This window comes from Ambystoma mexicanum, chromosome 1p (genome assembly GCF_040938575.1).
Source record: "Ambystoma mexicanum isolate Mex_15411 chromosome 1p, UKY_AmexF1_1, whole genome shotgun sequence".
NCBI classification, from domain to species: domain Eukaryota; kingdom Metazoa; phylum Chordata; class Amphibia; order Caudata; family Ambystomatidae; genus Ambystoma; species Ambystoma mexicanum.
Genome location: NC_090921.1, coordinates 563,249,708 through 563,265,683, shown reverse-complemented (window position 1 = coordinate 563,265,683; position 15,976 = coordinate 563,249,708). Strand labels below are relative to the sequence as shown.

General features: G+C 45.6%; 1 protein-coding gene across 1 annotated transcript in view; it reads right to left on the bottom strand.

The window, feature by feature from the left end:
- The window catches only part of LOC138575680 (nuclear receptor ROR-beta-like), a 131,363-nt gene that overhangs the window by 29,262 nt on the left and 86,125 nt on the right, over positions 1–15,976 (bottom strand). The window contains exons 5-6 of the mRNA XM_069649501.1: positions 14,357–14,478; positions 4,822–4,954 (exon numbers count right to left, since the gene is read on the bottom strand). Of these exons, the coding sequence (XP_069505602.1) occupies positions 4,822–4,954; positions 14,357–14,478 (255 nt within the window). The remainder of the gene's footprint in view (positions 1–4,821; positions 4,955–14,356; positions 14,479–15,976) is intronic.

The window sequence follows — 15,976 nt, the reverse complement described above, 5'->3', positions numbered from 1 at the left end:
CAGGATTGGAAGGCAGTCTACCATCACAAGTAAGTACAGGGACGAGGAAGAGTAATGGATTTTATACAGAACACTGCTGCGATTTCCATGCTCTTTTGGCACATCCCAGTTTTTGGTGGGCAGCCCTGTTGTTTCCAACCAAGCCTCCCTGTCCCGACAAATGTCTGAAAAATAGCCAAATGTCCCACTTTTTAGAACAGGATCTAGAACCTTATCAGAACACTGCTCTATAAAGGGTGAATGCGGGTTAGGCAACAGCTGCAAGGAAAGCCTTTTCTCAAGGGAAAAACATTGCAGGAACAGATGAAAGCCTGTGGTGCAGAGGTGAGATGGGATCGAAGGGAGTAAACTGCATAATAGAGAGCAGGGGGTTAGAATGCTGATAAAAGGAAGGATGGGTGCAAAGGAAAAGGCATGGAAGCTCAGTGACCATTATTGTTTTGACTGTGATACCATTTTAAAATATCATCATTAAAGCACTCAAGCACTCTGAAGAACCAGTGCTGAAATCTCCCTGACAAAGTTTAAATCATTCAAAAAACATTCCGAGATTGTTGCAATAACCATTAGATGACAGGGAGAGTCTAAATATATTCGAAATTGGCGGGAAGTAAATAATTCAGCAACACCAATGATTCAATGAGTCTAGTCTATCTGTGGGCCTAGGAATTCGGTTCCATCCCATGTATGTTTCAGTGTTCTGCCTTTGATGCCATTCTTGTATATTGATTATATGGCCTTTATAAAATTCTCCAAGTTGTCACCCTACTTATATATGAAGTGGCTGAAGGCACACTCGGTTTAGAAGCTGTTATTATGCGAGGAACTGCTCATGAATAGCTCAGTGGCTGCAATTAACCCATTATCTTGCAGACATCTGTCTTTTTTTCAAGCAGAACTGTCTGTTTTAAATCACTGGGAGCCACTGGCACTTTGACACCTCTTCCTTACGAGATTATGGCACAAGGTAGCTCAGCGAGGTCTGTGGGCCGTTAAAGGCCATGTCTGCCCCCCACAGTGGGGGTGAAAGCCATTCACATCTGAGGGTTTTTATCCTGAGGAGATTGGCCGCCCAAGTGACATCAATCTCCCCAGGGAACAGAAAAGGAAAAAAAGAGGTCCCCCCTCCCTTTTTGGGTACTGAGACGCGGAAGAGGGATGGGGTAATGAGTACGATTGGACACGGTAAACCCACACTGTGTTCGAGTCATTGGAGACTGCAGAGAAAGACCAGGATATTTAAAAGCAACACAGGTGAACCGAATTCAGGAGAATGAGAGAGCTAGAAACTGGAGAGGCACCTGACTTGTGCTGACAATGCGGAGGACATCGAAGGCAAGCAGGTTGCAGAATGCAGTGCATGGGCCAACGGGCACAGTGTGCAGAGGAGCCAGACCGGTCGACGTTTTTTGACAACAGGGAGCCAGAGGAAGGTGAAGCGAGAAGCGAACAACTCGCCGGATGCAAGACCAGTCAATGGACCGGAAGTCCAGACCCTATGGAAACACGAGGAATGCTGGAGATGCCATCCACGATCGCTAAACCCAGAGAGAGTGAGCCTGTTATGGGGGAAGGGCGGTCTAAGTGAATGCTGTGTAGTACGTACTATGCAAGAACGTTCAAAAGTGAATATTACTGATACGAACATTGTTGAAGGAACAAGCCGAAGTGAAGGCAGTGCAATTATTACTGAAAACCTTGTTGAGGGAAAGAGCCTAAGGGAAGGCAGTGCAAGTATTTCTGACATGAACATTGTTGAGAGAAAGAACCCGAGTAAAGACAGTGAAATCATTGCAAGTACGAAAGGTGTTACAGGTAAAGCCTAGACAAATGCGATAGAAGTAAGAAAGGGTCACTGACCCGATATTGGAACATTGCTGTAAGCTGGATAAAAGAGAAAGCAAAACAAAGAGCAGAAAAGCCCTGGCAGGTTAGTGAACCAGGCAACCAGTGAGTCTGAAACTCACACCCAAACAAGGAAGTGACGACACCCAGGCAGGCAAGTAAACCAGAAGTAACAAGGGTAAAAGATTACAAGGGAAGGTTCATCCCCCCTTTTTTTCAGGAACAAAGGAGCAATATCTGGCATGAGAGTTTACCAGGGAAAGGAAGAAGGATTGAGAGAGCTCAAGGGGTCAGCACCCCTATATGTGAAAGGGTGTATAAGACAAGGGAAGACTCATGCCCTTTTCAGGATTCAAGAGAAATATGCAATAACATTATCAAGATCACTAGAAGAAATCTAAGGTGGAACTCTGTTTTCTTTCTGATTGTGCACCTTAGAACTTTATGTTTGGAACTTCAAGAATAAGCTATTCATTTATAGCTCAAGGAAATCCCCATTTTCACCTTGCATTTCATTTAGAATGTAAGAGTCCGTTCAGGGTTTTGGACCCATGACTGAAGACGCTTGGTTTGTTTAACATCCTGGCACCGACGTTCCTTAGTTTTGCTGAGGCAGGGAAACCCCTCATAGAGTTGGGGATAGACAAGAATTCCCTGACCCCTCTTATTATTTTGACAATAAAAGTGTATAACCAAAACTTAACATGCCGCTATGTCCGAGTCTTACTAATGACCCCTTACACCTCTTACACACCTAGCTGAGGAACCTTAATTCAGTTTTGCTTTTAAAAAATGTAAAGAGAGTGCAGTAAGGGAAGGAAGAGTTAGAAAGGCCTCTGTAAGAAGCTCTCAGTCTACTGGAGCAAGGGCCCACGTTATACACAGATGCTGCCCCCTCACAATGCACCACCCATGGACAATAGGCCAGACACTTGCATATGATCCGCCATGCAAAGTTTAGATGCCAAAGACACGGGGCTGAGCTCTTGCAGTTCAGAGCCCAATGCCATGGTAGGCTCCTTATTCAGCTCTGAGAGAAGAACCGACCCCACCATTTTTCAGACACCTGGAAAAGGTACCCCTTAATGCAAATCCTTTGCTAAATCTAGACATTCTAAGACATTGTTGGGCCTCCCATGACAAAAACTACATCTCAACTGCAAGCTCACCCGACCCTATTACAGGCTTCCAGCAACCCTGGTAAAATGTATGCGCACTTGGTGAATGAAGAAAGCAGGACAGAGGATACTGGGTGATCTAGAAGCGCAGTGAAGGCACACTTGGCTGTCTGGGAATGTAGGACACTGCGATCAAAGAAAGCCATAGAGACCTATCTTATGTCGGGACTGGGCTGTTACTGGCCCGCACAATCTGATGAACAATGGCATTGTTGTCATAACTCAGTTATAAAAGAACAGTGTGTGTCCCAGGGCTGGTCCCAATACACCCTTAACCAAAATGGCCAAGATCTGAAACCCTCTCTACACGTTGTTTCACCCATGTCACCATCAATGTTAACGCCTTTTGCTGTAGTTTTTGGTCTTGGGAAGTGGGTAGTATAATCAGCACCACTGTCCCTTCGTCACTCTCTCCTTCCACAGAGGTACCCTGAACAACTGCTGGCAACTGTAAGATGGGGGTTGGAGAGCACCGGGTGAAGAGTTAGTATTTGCCATTTAGTTGAAGAGGGTTAATTCAAAAAAACCCTTGACATACATATGTATAACCAGACAATAACACTAACATCGGTGACATGAAGCTGTCCGTTGCCAAAGCGGCCATTTGCAAATGTGCCAACGCACCAATGTCTATTAACATGAGGAATCAGGGCAATGAGACTACTTGCCAGTATAATGGGAAAAGTAGGGTGCCAACCTCTGAATGCCCAATGAAGGGGGTCACCATTTACCCAGTGTAAGAAACCAAGGCGCTAGCCACTAAAAGAGAAATCAGTCGTCTCCCCTGGGTGGCTGGCGGCTCATTTAATCACAATGTAGAACCTTTGAGCCATTGTGCCAAGGGCCAATCGCGCTGTCTATGATGTGAATATAGAGCTGTAGTGTTGCTCATCTTGGCAGTCCTCCATCCACACAGCCATTGTCAGCCTAATGAATTTTCATTGGATGGGACCATTTGCGCACGGCCTCCTTGTCCAGATCCCTCATCCTGTGGCCAGGCTGGTCATAGACATAGCACAACAAAATGCTTATCTGACCATTGTTGCACCTTGGATGCAATGTAAAGACATGATGGGACCGAGCTGGGCTGTCACTCAAAATGTTTTAAGATTTCTACCTGGATGCCCCTGTATTCAATGGCCTCCTTTATTGTGTGGCTGCTCAGTGCAACACTCTACTGTGGTGATATTACGAGCTTGGCAATCAAATGTTTCTCTAAGGTGCCAGTACAGGATGACACATTTTCTCCTATACATTGCACATTTCCACCATGTTATTTCTGTAGTGTGTGTTGATGTTTGACACTGCAGTAACATGGGGGACACCAGCCATGACGTTGGTCCTTTTTATGGCAGTAACTAATGATTCAGAGATTCTGAGGAAATATCAAATTGATGGTATGAATGACTAGCAACCACACAACTGAAAGGCATAATCGAACCTCATTGGTAGGGCATATGGGTATATTGGGCCATCAGGAAATGAATGAAATCTAGGCTGAGTTGGAATATCGAAATGTGTTGACTGGTGCTGTGCATGAATGTGTTAGTGCACACATTGAATGCTCCAATCAATGCACAAAATGTGCTCAATCATAAGGAATGTTGGCTTTGCCGAGTGGATAATGGCGCTACGTTGCTTAGTCAGACAAGGTTGTGTTCTTTTGTGTGCATCTGGTACGTTATGAATGGTCAGTGCTTTTGGGTTTGCACTTTTATGGAGAACAGTGTTACTATCGGTTTTAGATTCTAAAAAACACTTTTACTAATTGATAGCAACAGTTTTTCAGTGTCCCCACCTGCTTTGAGGAGGATGATCTGGTCATTCTGGCACAAATCCATGAAGCCGTCGAGGCGCTTGGCAAATTCCACCACGTACTGGATGGCGTTGGAGATCTGCAGGGCACACTGCTGCCACATTACCTCGCAGGGCTGGGGGCACAGAAGAGAGCCATTGTCAACAGATGTTAGTGAAAGGCTGCCCCCTGACTGTCACCCCCCACATCCGTTTCCCCCCTCTCAACCGGCGTACACCTTCCCTCTCCTCAGACTCGCCCATTCTGCCTCACCAACCTTCCCTCATCACACCTTTTCTTTTTTGTGGTCAGGTTTCTTTCCTCTACATTTACCTCAGCTACACACCCACAAACTGTTTTGCTCGTGTCTCTATTTCCTCTCACACACCTCACTTTCCCTATGTAACTTCCCTTTAACCTGACCCACCCCTTTCCTCTACCAGGCCCAATATCTCCCTCTTGCCTCTTCCTTCCCTTAGCTACCCTTCTGTTGGTACTCATGTCACCCCAGCCCTCATTCCTGCCTCACCCATTACCTCCAACCATCGTGTTGCTTCTCCCTCATCGATGTATTCCTCTCATCAATATCCACGTGCTGTCCATTTGCTTTCACTGACATACTTCTTACATCTACATCCACCTCTCCCCTTTCTCACTGACTTACTCCTCACATCTATAGACACCTTGCCGTTCTGCCTCACCAACTTACCCCTCCCATCCAAATGCACCTCGCCCCTTCTCTCACACTGACTTACTCCTCCCATCTATATCCACCTCGCCCCTTCTCTTCCACTGACTTACTCCTCACATCTATATCTATCTCGCCCCTTCTCTTCCACTGACTTACTCCTCACATCTATATCTATCTCGCCCCTTCTCTTCCACTGGCTTACTCCTCCCATCTATATCTACCTCACCCCTTCTCTCTCACTGACACGGACTTACTCCTCCCATCTAAATCCACCTAGCCCCTTCTCTTCCACTGGCTTACTCCTCACATATATATCTACCTCACCCCTTCTCTCTCACTGACACGGACTTACTCCTCCCATCTAAATCCACCTAGCCCCTTCTCTTCCACTGGCTTACGCCTCACATATATATTCACCTCACCCCTTCTCTCTCACCAACTTATTCCTCCCATCGATCTTCACCTCGCCCCTTCTCTCTGACTGACTTACTCCTCTCTCACTGACTTACTCCTCACGTATATATCCACCTCACCCCTTCTCTCTCACCGACTTATTCCTCCCATTGATATTCACCTCGCACCTTCTCTCTCACTGACTAACTCCTCACATATATATCCACCTTGCCCCTTCTTTCTAAGTGACTTACTTCTCACATATATCTACCTTGCCCCTTCTTTTCCACTGACTTACACAAAAGAAACAGTTACAGAACAAACGCCCCATTGTGGGGTGAGTTACCCAAGTGCCTTTCTAAGCCCCCTCCCACTCCCCCCATCCGTCTTCCCACCCCCAGTTCACCAAAGCCAATGTTGAAGTGTCATCCCCTTAATGCGCCGTCTGGCTAACAGCTGATTTCTGTGTTCAAATGGATTTAGGAGTCTCGGTTTTGGGGACTGTGTCTCCCTGATGATGATGATGATTCTCGTCTGCTTCGTTGATTAAGAAGGACACCAGTGGCCCCCAGATGTCGGGGGGCGTGCATGCTGGGGGAGTGTTCTGATAAACTCTGATTCAACGTCCTGACAGTATAGGATGTCTTTGCGCCAGTTTGCCACTGACGGAGCTGTTCCTCTACCCCATGACATGGCAACTCTCCTTCGAGCTAGTGTCAACCACCTCGCCCCTTCTCTCTCACTGACTTACTCCTCACATCTGTATCCACCTTGCCCCTTCTTTCTAAGTGACTTATTCCTCCCATCAATCTTCACCTCGCCCCTTCTCTTCCACTGACTTACTTCTCACATCTATATCCACCTCACCCCTTCTCTCTCACCGACTTATTCCTCCCATCAATCTTCACCTCGCCCCTTCTCTCTCACTGACTTACTCCTCACGTATATATCCACCTCACCCCTTCTCTCTCACCGACTTATTCCTCCCATTGATATTCACCTCGCACCTTCTCTCTCACTGACTAACTCCTCACATATATATCCACCTTGCCCCTTCTTTCTAAGTGACTTACTTCTCACATATATCTACCTTGCCCCTTCTTTTCCACTGACTTACTCCTCACATCTATATCCACCTCACCCCTTCTCTCTCACCGACTTATTCCTCCCATCAATCTTCAACTCGCCCCTTCTCTCTCACTGACTTACTCCTCATCAATATCCACCTCGCCCCTTGCAGGGCGCACCATTTGTGACATTTTGGAAAGACATGGCAAAAAACATGGAGAAGCCAGCATGTCATCAGCGCAGTGTTGCAAACTGCAATCTCTGGCTGGGGAGGAACGTTTATTTGCCAAAGTATACCACCAAATATCCAGCACATCGATTGCTATGATGTAAAATGAGAGCACAAGTGACAGTTCACCACAAGAGGAAACCTCCACTATTTTGGCTTTGGGCATTGTAACCTAGAAAAGTTCAGAACCTCATTGCATCATTTGGGTAGATGGGAATGCAGTCTTCCAAATGGCAGACTCGGGGTCCAACCTCATGGTCATACCAGTGGACACTTGCAAGGACATGGTTGGAAGAAAGCAAACCACCATTCAGAAAGTGCACTTTAAATCCACTCCAAGGGGTGCGCTGCCAGTAACATTAGAAGGGTACAAACATTGGTACTTATTCAAAAGGCTCACTAGAGATACCAAGGAGCCTTTGCAAAGTTGAGGTCATCGGGGTTGGGTTGGGATGGCATGACCAGGAGAAACTCAACATAATAGTTAATTACAGGGGTAAAGAGCAAGTTCTATGTCTTGACGTCTCCACATGGGTAGACATAATGGGCCACCACAAAGCCCTCTTTGCAGAAACTCTACGGTGTTAAACCAGTACATTGTCAAAAGTCGGCTATGCCAGGAGTACTCATGGTCACGCACAAAGTCTGTACGGCCCCAGTCACAGCACGACAAGCTTAGTAAGAACTACTACACACACTACAAAGCAACAAACCCATTGAACCTCTTGAGGCTTCGGAATGGTTGAGTTCTGTGGATCTCAGTATTCGCAATAGAGAAATCATTATAGACAGTTAGCCCTTAACTGGCATTTTCAGAATTTATCCTGCTACCAAGAAACCAATATATTGATCCAAGTTGGATATGCGGGACACATATCATCAGATTACAATTCATGAAAACTCCAAATCATGGACATAATTCATTACTCGATTAGGCACAGACAGGTGCACACGCGGGCATGTGGGGTGTTATTTGGCAGCACTGCTGTTCAGAGGATGATTGCCTTTTAGCAATCTGATATCAAAAAGTTGTTATACTTTCAGGACCATACATTAATATATGGACAAACAGATGCAGGTCACAACACCACACTCAGTATAGTCCTACAGCGACTCCAGGATGCTGGCATCTGCCTGAGAAAAGGCAAATGGATGTTCCATACCGTCTCTGTGGAATATCCGGGATACAGCCTGCCAGCAGAAGGTATCAGGCCCTAGATTAACTGGATGAATGCAATTCTGAAAGCACCAGCACCATCCTACAAAGGGGAACTCAGGTCATGTTTAGGGGTGTCTGTATACTATACAAACTTTTTTCCAGCCTTTTATTTTTAAAATTAAGTTTTATTAGGTTTTAGTACAAACAGGTCACAGCGATAGGAAAACGAAAAATAATTCAAAACATTGAGTACAAGACAGAGTTGGGAATTCTGCATACTGAATTCGGCATTCAACGTAGGCTTGATCTACTTTCCCAACTTCAGTCAGTAAAACTTTGCAACAACCAGTCCCATTCCCATTCCCTATACCACCTGCCACCCCACCCCCCCATCTCCTCTAGGGCTAGGCATTCGTTTTACGAGAGTATTGTGGTCTTATGTGTGTGTGATCGCTTTCTAGCGGGCCCTCTTACTGGGGAACACCTCTTTGTGTTTTGTCACATTCTGGGTCACATATGAGACAGTGTCAAGGAGGGGAAAGCTCTTATGTGACAAACCAGGTAGCAGAGTCAACTTTCACAACTTATTTCTGCACATTAATGTGTTGTTCCTGGCATATATTTGCTCAAAACAAATCCATCCACAAGACGTCACATTGCATGGACCTACCACGTAGGGATGAGGTTATTTTTTCCATGGTGCATATGTTTGAAGCTACATTGACCCATTCTCTCTCATTCGCGGTTGTTGCGGACTTCCACTTCATAGCTAACAGGGCCCGGGCAGCTAACAGTAGCTGTGTGACCAGGCCTTTGACTCTTCTGCATTCATCCTCATGTTTTTCAAACCCAAAGAAGATGAGGTAGGGTTCTGCCATCCTTTGGACCCCGTCTAAGTCTTTGATCCACCCCAGGACTTCATCCCAGTACACCTTAATTTGGGGACATCCCCACCACATGTGCCAACAGTCTGCAATTTCCCCACATTCACGCCAACATAGTGGGCTGGCTGACTGATACATTTTGGAGAGTATATGTGGATCATACTGCCACCGATGTAGTAGTTTGATTGCATGTAGTTTATATTGACATGATATAGATGTCCGGGGCGCTGCTCGGCACATTTTTCCCCATGTGTTGGGATCAATATGGTCGCCCAACTCTCTCCCATTTCATTCGAAGAGGTTTTGTAGTTCCTCTAGCTGCCTCTATCAATGTTTTATACATTGTTGATATCAGCCCCTTCATCTCTGTTCTGGAGTTCAATAATGTCTCAAAGAAACTAAGTTCTCTCCTCAATTTATCTTTCCAATCGGGTTTCGTTAAGATGCCCTTAATCTGTAGGAATTGGAATGTGGACAGTACCCCTATCCCCAAGGCCTCCCCTAGCTCTGGGAGCGTAATGAAGGAGTCATTTTTCAAAAGTTGGCCTACTCTCTCCAATCCCGCCTCGTATCAAGTTTGAAATCGCTCTACATTGGGAATATGTTCATTAATACCTGGAGACCACAAATGGCTCAACGGAGATGGCCATGTAGTAATGTTCTTCACCTCTGCGCCTTCTCTCCATATTTCTCATATTGTTTCTAGTATCGGGTGTGCTTTCAATCTGTTTAGTAATTTCCTCCTTGGAGCCCAGAGCCATTCTGAGACCGTGGCCGGGGATAGGTAGTGGTTGTCCATTGCAATCCATTGTGGTTCTTTCTGGTTACGGAGGTGGGGGATAAGCACCCGTAGTTGGGTCGCTTCATAATATTTCCTAAGGTCTGGAAGGCCTACCCCACACTTGTCCTTAGGTAATGTTAGGGTATCGTATGTGATTCTGTTTTGTTTCCCCTTGCCATAGGAATCTTACAATCGCCTTCTTAACTTCCAGGAAGAAGTGCCCTGGTATCTTAATAGGGAGCATTTGGAAGGGATATAAGAACCGTGGGAGACAGATCATTTTTATCGCATTGAGGCGCCCTAGCCATGATATTGTTAGTTTGTCCCATCTAGCAAGGTCTGAGTGAAAATTTTGGAGGAGTATTGGGAAGTTGGCTTCATATAGGTCTTCTATGTGTCTTGTAATTCGTACTCCTAAATATTTCAGCTTACTATGTTCAATCGTGAGACTGAGGGAGGAGTATTTGACTTTGTTTGCCTCTGCGGACCTTTGTAGGGGGAACAAGATTGACTTGGGTTTATTGACTTTGAAACCTGACATTTGGCCGTACTCTTCAAGGAGGTGCAAAGCTCTGGGGATAGATGTTCTCGGGTTGGCCACATGAAGGAGTATGTCATCGGCATACAATGCCACTTTGTACTCGGTCTGGCCTAGATGCAGTCCCTCAACCCGGGTATCCTCCCTCAACTTCTGTGCCAGTGGTTCCATTGAAAGAGCAAAGAGGATAGCCGAGAGAGGGCATCCCTTTCTGGTACCTCGTTTTAATTCAAACCATCTAGAATATTCTCCATTTACAAATACTGAGGCTTTGGGTGCTGTGTAAACTGCCTGAATCCCCCTTCTAAATTTAGGACCTATCCCAACCTTGTGTAAGACTGCTGTCAGGAAGCCCCATTCCACCCTCTCAAAGGCCTTTTCGGCGTCTAAGGAGAGTAGTGCTGGGTCATTGTTCATATTCTGGGAGGCATTGAAAAGATGTAAGGTTTTACGCATGGTGTCGGCTCCTTGTCTCCCAAGTATGAAGCCCACTTGATCCGGATGAATGAGATGGGGCATAAGTGTCTCAAGTCTAGAGACTAGAACTCATGTATACATTTTCTCATCAACATTAAGTAGGGATATGGGGCGACACGATCCACACCTTCTGGGGTCCCTTCCATCTTTAGGAATCACGTTATGAGGGCTCTAACAAAGGAGTCCGGGGGTCTCCCTGATTCTAGAATTTCATTGAACAGTTCAACTAAGGATGGTATAAGGTGTGTACCAAAGGATTTGTAGAATCCGGCCGTGTATCCTTCTTTCCCTGGGGATTTACCTAAGGTCAACCTTTTTATTGCCCTCTGCACCTCTTCCCCTGTTATGGGAGATTCTAAATGAGCCGAGTCTGTTATTTTGGGCATGCCGATAGCAGCAAGATAATTCTCTATACCAGTCGGATCGGGGTCTGCCTCCGGTGTATACAGTGTTTCATAGAACTCAGCAAAGGTTTCGGGGATGGTGGGTTTGCTTGTCACTGGGTTAGGTCTTTCATCCGTTATCCCCAGTACCCTACGCTCAGCCTGTTGTTCCCTTATCCTGGCGGCTAGCAGTGCATCAGCTTTGTCCCCTTTTTCATATAATTTTTGTTTCAGCAGGTGGAGTTTATGTACTATCTGATCGTGTTCTAGGAGGCGGAGTTCTTCCCTTTTTTTTTCGCCTCACTAATTTTGATGGGGTCTACCATGTCACCTCCCTTAGCCTCCCTATCCAACTGGCAAATCTCTTCCCGGATTCTATTTTCGATCAGCGTTCTGTCTCTTTTCTTACAAGCCCCTTCCCTTATAAGGACTCCTCTCCATGTTGCTTTCCCCCCCTCCCACAGCCCTTGTTTAGAGACCTCCCCGGTGGTGTTCAATCTAAAATATTTTTCTAGCCTTTTAAAAGAAGCAAACACCTGATAACTCACCTGAAGAACATGGAATATGTTTGGGCTTATCCTGAACAGAATGCTATCAAATAAGCCAAATTGTATATCTTGAACACCTAATGCTTGAAACCGTTCGACCCCAAACTGGAGACAGCCATACCAGTGGATGCCAGGGCCTACGTGATTGAAGCCAACGCTCACCTAAAAAAAGCACAATGCAAAGGACATTGTGGCATCCACCTCGAATACCCTCTCAAAAGCTGAACAAAACCATTCCATGATAAAAAAAGGAAATTTTGGCATACTCCTGAGCAAAAGAGTTCCTCGACATCTATATGTGGGACAATACATTCCAGCTAGTCACAGACCACAAACCTTTATCACACAGGATGAGCCCAAATCAGCCATCCCCAGGTTGTCCATTTAAGAACTACAGGAGTACACATTCAACATACAACACATACCTGGCGTCCCAGTCAAGCAGATTACATGTATCTCCTTCTCATTAGAGTGGTTCCCACAAACACATACTTCAAACGGAATGAGCATGAGACAAACACTCTCAAACATTCAACAGAGATGAATGAAACACTGCTAATGTAGGCAAATAGCTGCAGAGCTGTCCATCACAAATGAAATAGTATTTAGAGGGCACAAGGATGTTCCTCCCACTATGATCAGACCCAGCATCATAGAAAAAGGAAGGGTCTGAGAGGCATATTGGTGTCCCCAAATGGACTGAGAAGTAGAAAATACAAGCAAACATTGCCACAAATGCCAAGCCACAAAGAGAAGTCTAAAGATGCAGCAAGCACCACTACAGAATCTGTAAACACCAGGTGGCCACTGGAAAAATGAAGTGCTGGATTTTATTGTACAGTTATAAAAAATAGGAGTGGGGCACAAATTCACTGTAGATTACCTGTCCAAGTGGATAGAGCTCCATTTTGTTCCAAACATTACTACAGCCATGGTCATAGCAACCATGAAAGACACAGTTAGAAGGGTAGGGTTACCCCTGCAGCTCATTACAGGCAAAAGAGTACAATTGGTATCTGTAGAGATTTTGCAATTCCTCAAGGAATAGGACATCAAACAATGTAAAGTGGTTTTATAGAATCCCCTGGTTGGAGGTCAAGTTGAAAGGCCCAGCAGACTCATTAAAGCCTTTAGTTAGCAGTAGCCCCCCACTGTGATCCCTACTAAATGGCCATGGAATCAGTGACTGCACACCAACTCATACCCAACTCAGCCAGGGGTACCTCTCGTTTCCAGATTATGAGGGGCAGCGGGGCATGTACCACATTGACCCCGCTCTGGTTACCTGACATAAAATAAGACATGTCCTTGCCAAGTGAAGACATCTTGTGGAAAGTCAGAAACAACCAAAACAGAACAATTCATTATATGACAAAGGGGAAGTAGTCCATGTGTCTGATGTAAGAGAAGGTGATTTGGGTCAAGAACAAACTCAAGCACAAAGATAGCTATACCATGTAAAGATATACATAGCTCTTGCAGGTGTGCTCTAAAACGGTAAATTACTCTGTGTTTAAAAGGGGCAATAACTATGTTCACACTGACACCAGCAGGGTTTGGAACCTGGAGAGAGTTGCATTGCAGTGCAAGTAGGATTTAATGGATGAGAACTTAGAACAACAGTGGAAGAACAACAAGCAGCTACTGAATGATCTTGACCATGGACAAGACACCATTACCGAACAGGAACAAATGGCAGAAGACATGGCCATTATGGATGATACAGACACAGAATCAAAGCCTTAACTGAACTTCTCCAAGGCGAACCTGAACAAGTCCTAGATGACTCTAGCCAAGCCAAAGTAACAGGACGCCGAGACGCGCCCAGGCCTACACGAGAAAAGAAAATGCCCAGTCGATTCCGAGATTATTAAATTGGTTGTCTGAGCACCAACGGAAACTCTTCGTTTGGGAAAAGGAGGCAAGTGGTGGCCACCGAGTGATGTGCCAAGCGCCTGTGTGTTGACTTCCTCACAGGGGCATTATAGCACAACTGTGGTCTACTGGACACGTGGGAAGCTTAGCATGCAATGGACTTTGCAAGGTGGGTACTGAGTGAGAAGCACTCATGCCGGGCCTGCTCCTGGGACTGACTCTTTGCTCATGTCCCTGTCATGCTCGCATATCAGATATATGTTCGTTTTAAAATCAATTCTCTGTTTCTAAGATCTGTTCCATAATAGCACATTACAGAACCCCTAACAGAAAAGCTTATTTTTTTTGTTTTGGTTGAAGCTGTCCTTCTCTACCAATGCACCCTGGTGAATGCTCATGAGCTGCTCGATGGAGAAGCTGACACTTAATGACTTTTTGATAATGAAACTCGGAGACGGGAAGATGGGTAATGCTTACACCTTCAAAAAAAGAGAACATTAGTGTGGCGTTACCTTGCTCTGCAGGCTTCGTATCTCGTCCTGCGAGTACAGGCTCCACACCAGCCTCTTAAGCTCCTCCGTTGTGTACTGGCTGGTCTCAAGGTGCGACTTGATGACGTTCTGCGCTACATGATCTGGTTGTGGGGGAAGAGGAAACACTTTTGGATAATGTGGGAGATGCAGGACGCCATCTTGCCAGGCCTTCCCTGGAGCAGCCCAGAGCAGGCAAGACACAAACTGCGCTGATCAATCCTCAGTGCGTTGCAGCCAAGGGTTTGGGGAACCTAACAAAGGGAGGCTGTGGTACATATCAATAGAAAACCATTCAACTCGATTTATTAGAAATAATGTACAACTCTCGAGGCACCCATAGATCCCTGTATGAACATATCCCATAGACATGAAATCATAAAACTACACCACATACACACGCTTGCTCAAACAGGATACACACCATGTGTCTAACCGGACATACATCAGCAAAGTACACAATTTGAGCCTTTAGTTTGTGTGACAGTTCCGTCTTCAGGGTAATTACAAGATTTGCATGATATGTTCAAGATATTGACCTTTACATGAACAAACACTAATGTAGTATAAGATCTAGGACAGCTTCTGGAGAGAGAGGGCATAGCCCTACATGAACAATCCCAATGGGGTTAGCCTCTCAGAGGTTTCCCCTGTCTACAAATGATCAAGGCCTCACTGTGGATGACTCTAGTTGGACCAGGTGAGCATCGAATTACAATACGACACGTTGTGCTCGCAACTGAAAGCCCCACACTGGCTTCAGTGAAACCCACAGAGACGTATAATCGACTTTGGGGTTACCAACGATATCCATAAATTGGGTTCTGGCCCACTTTGCCAGAGGGTCTTTTTCCTAAATGTGAAGTGTGCAGGACTTGTGCATGCGCATGTGGTGGTGCGGATGTGATGTGGGGCAGGCAGGACTCGTGCATGCCCATGTGGTTTTGCGGCTGTGAGGTGGGGCAGGGTTTGGAGTGGTGTCTTCTACACTGGTAGGGAAATGGGCAAAGGCAGACTGGTGGTTTCAGGGATTTATCTACATTGAGATTGCAGAGGCATGAGCCAAATATATCCATGATGTAATACTGCAGGTCAAGAAAGCAGGCCCAGGAAGACAGGCTTTGGCAAACCCAACCTGTGGCAATACATAATGGATCCCCTACATTGTGGAGCTGTATTATGGCCTGGCTCTCTTAGTGGGATGGAAGACGAACTGTGCATGAAGGGAGGGCTAGTGATAAAGCACAGATTAGGGGAAGCCGAAATGTTGGATCTTGACAGAAAGGGTCAATCCCTACCCTTGTTGGTAAATTTCCCCATCGATGACGAAGGCGGCAACAACCTTTCTAGTGGAATGCTGGAAAAAGTGATAGCTAACTTGCAATCCTGGACTTTTGGGTTAGCCTCTTATTAGTTTTTGCCATTCCAGTTATATAAGGTGTACAGAGACAATATTTAGGGGGAAGACATTGGATGCCAATGGGACTTTTGACTTACAACCAAATTAAGATAAAGGAACTGAATAAGTAACTTCAGTTTACATAGCATTAAAGATACTTATTGCCACTTTTAACACACGCAAAAATAGGCATAGTGCATATG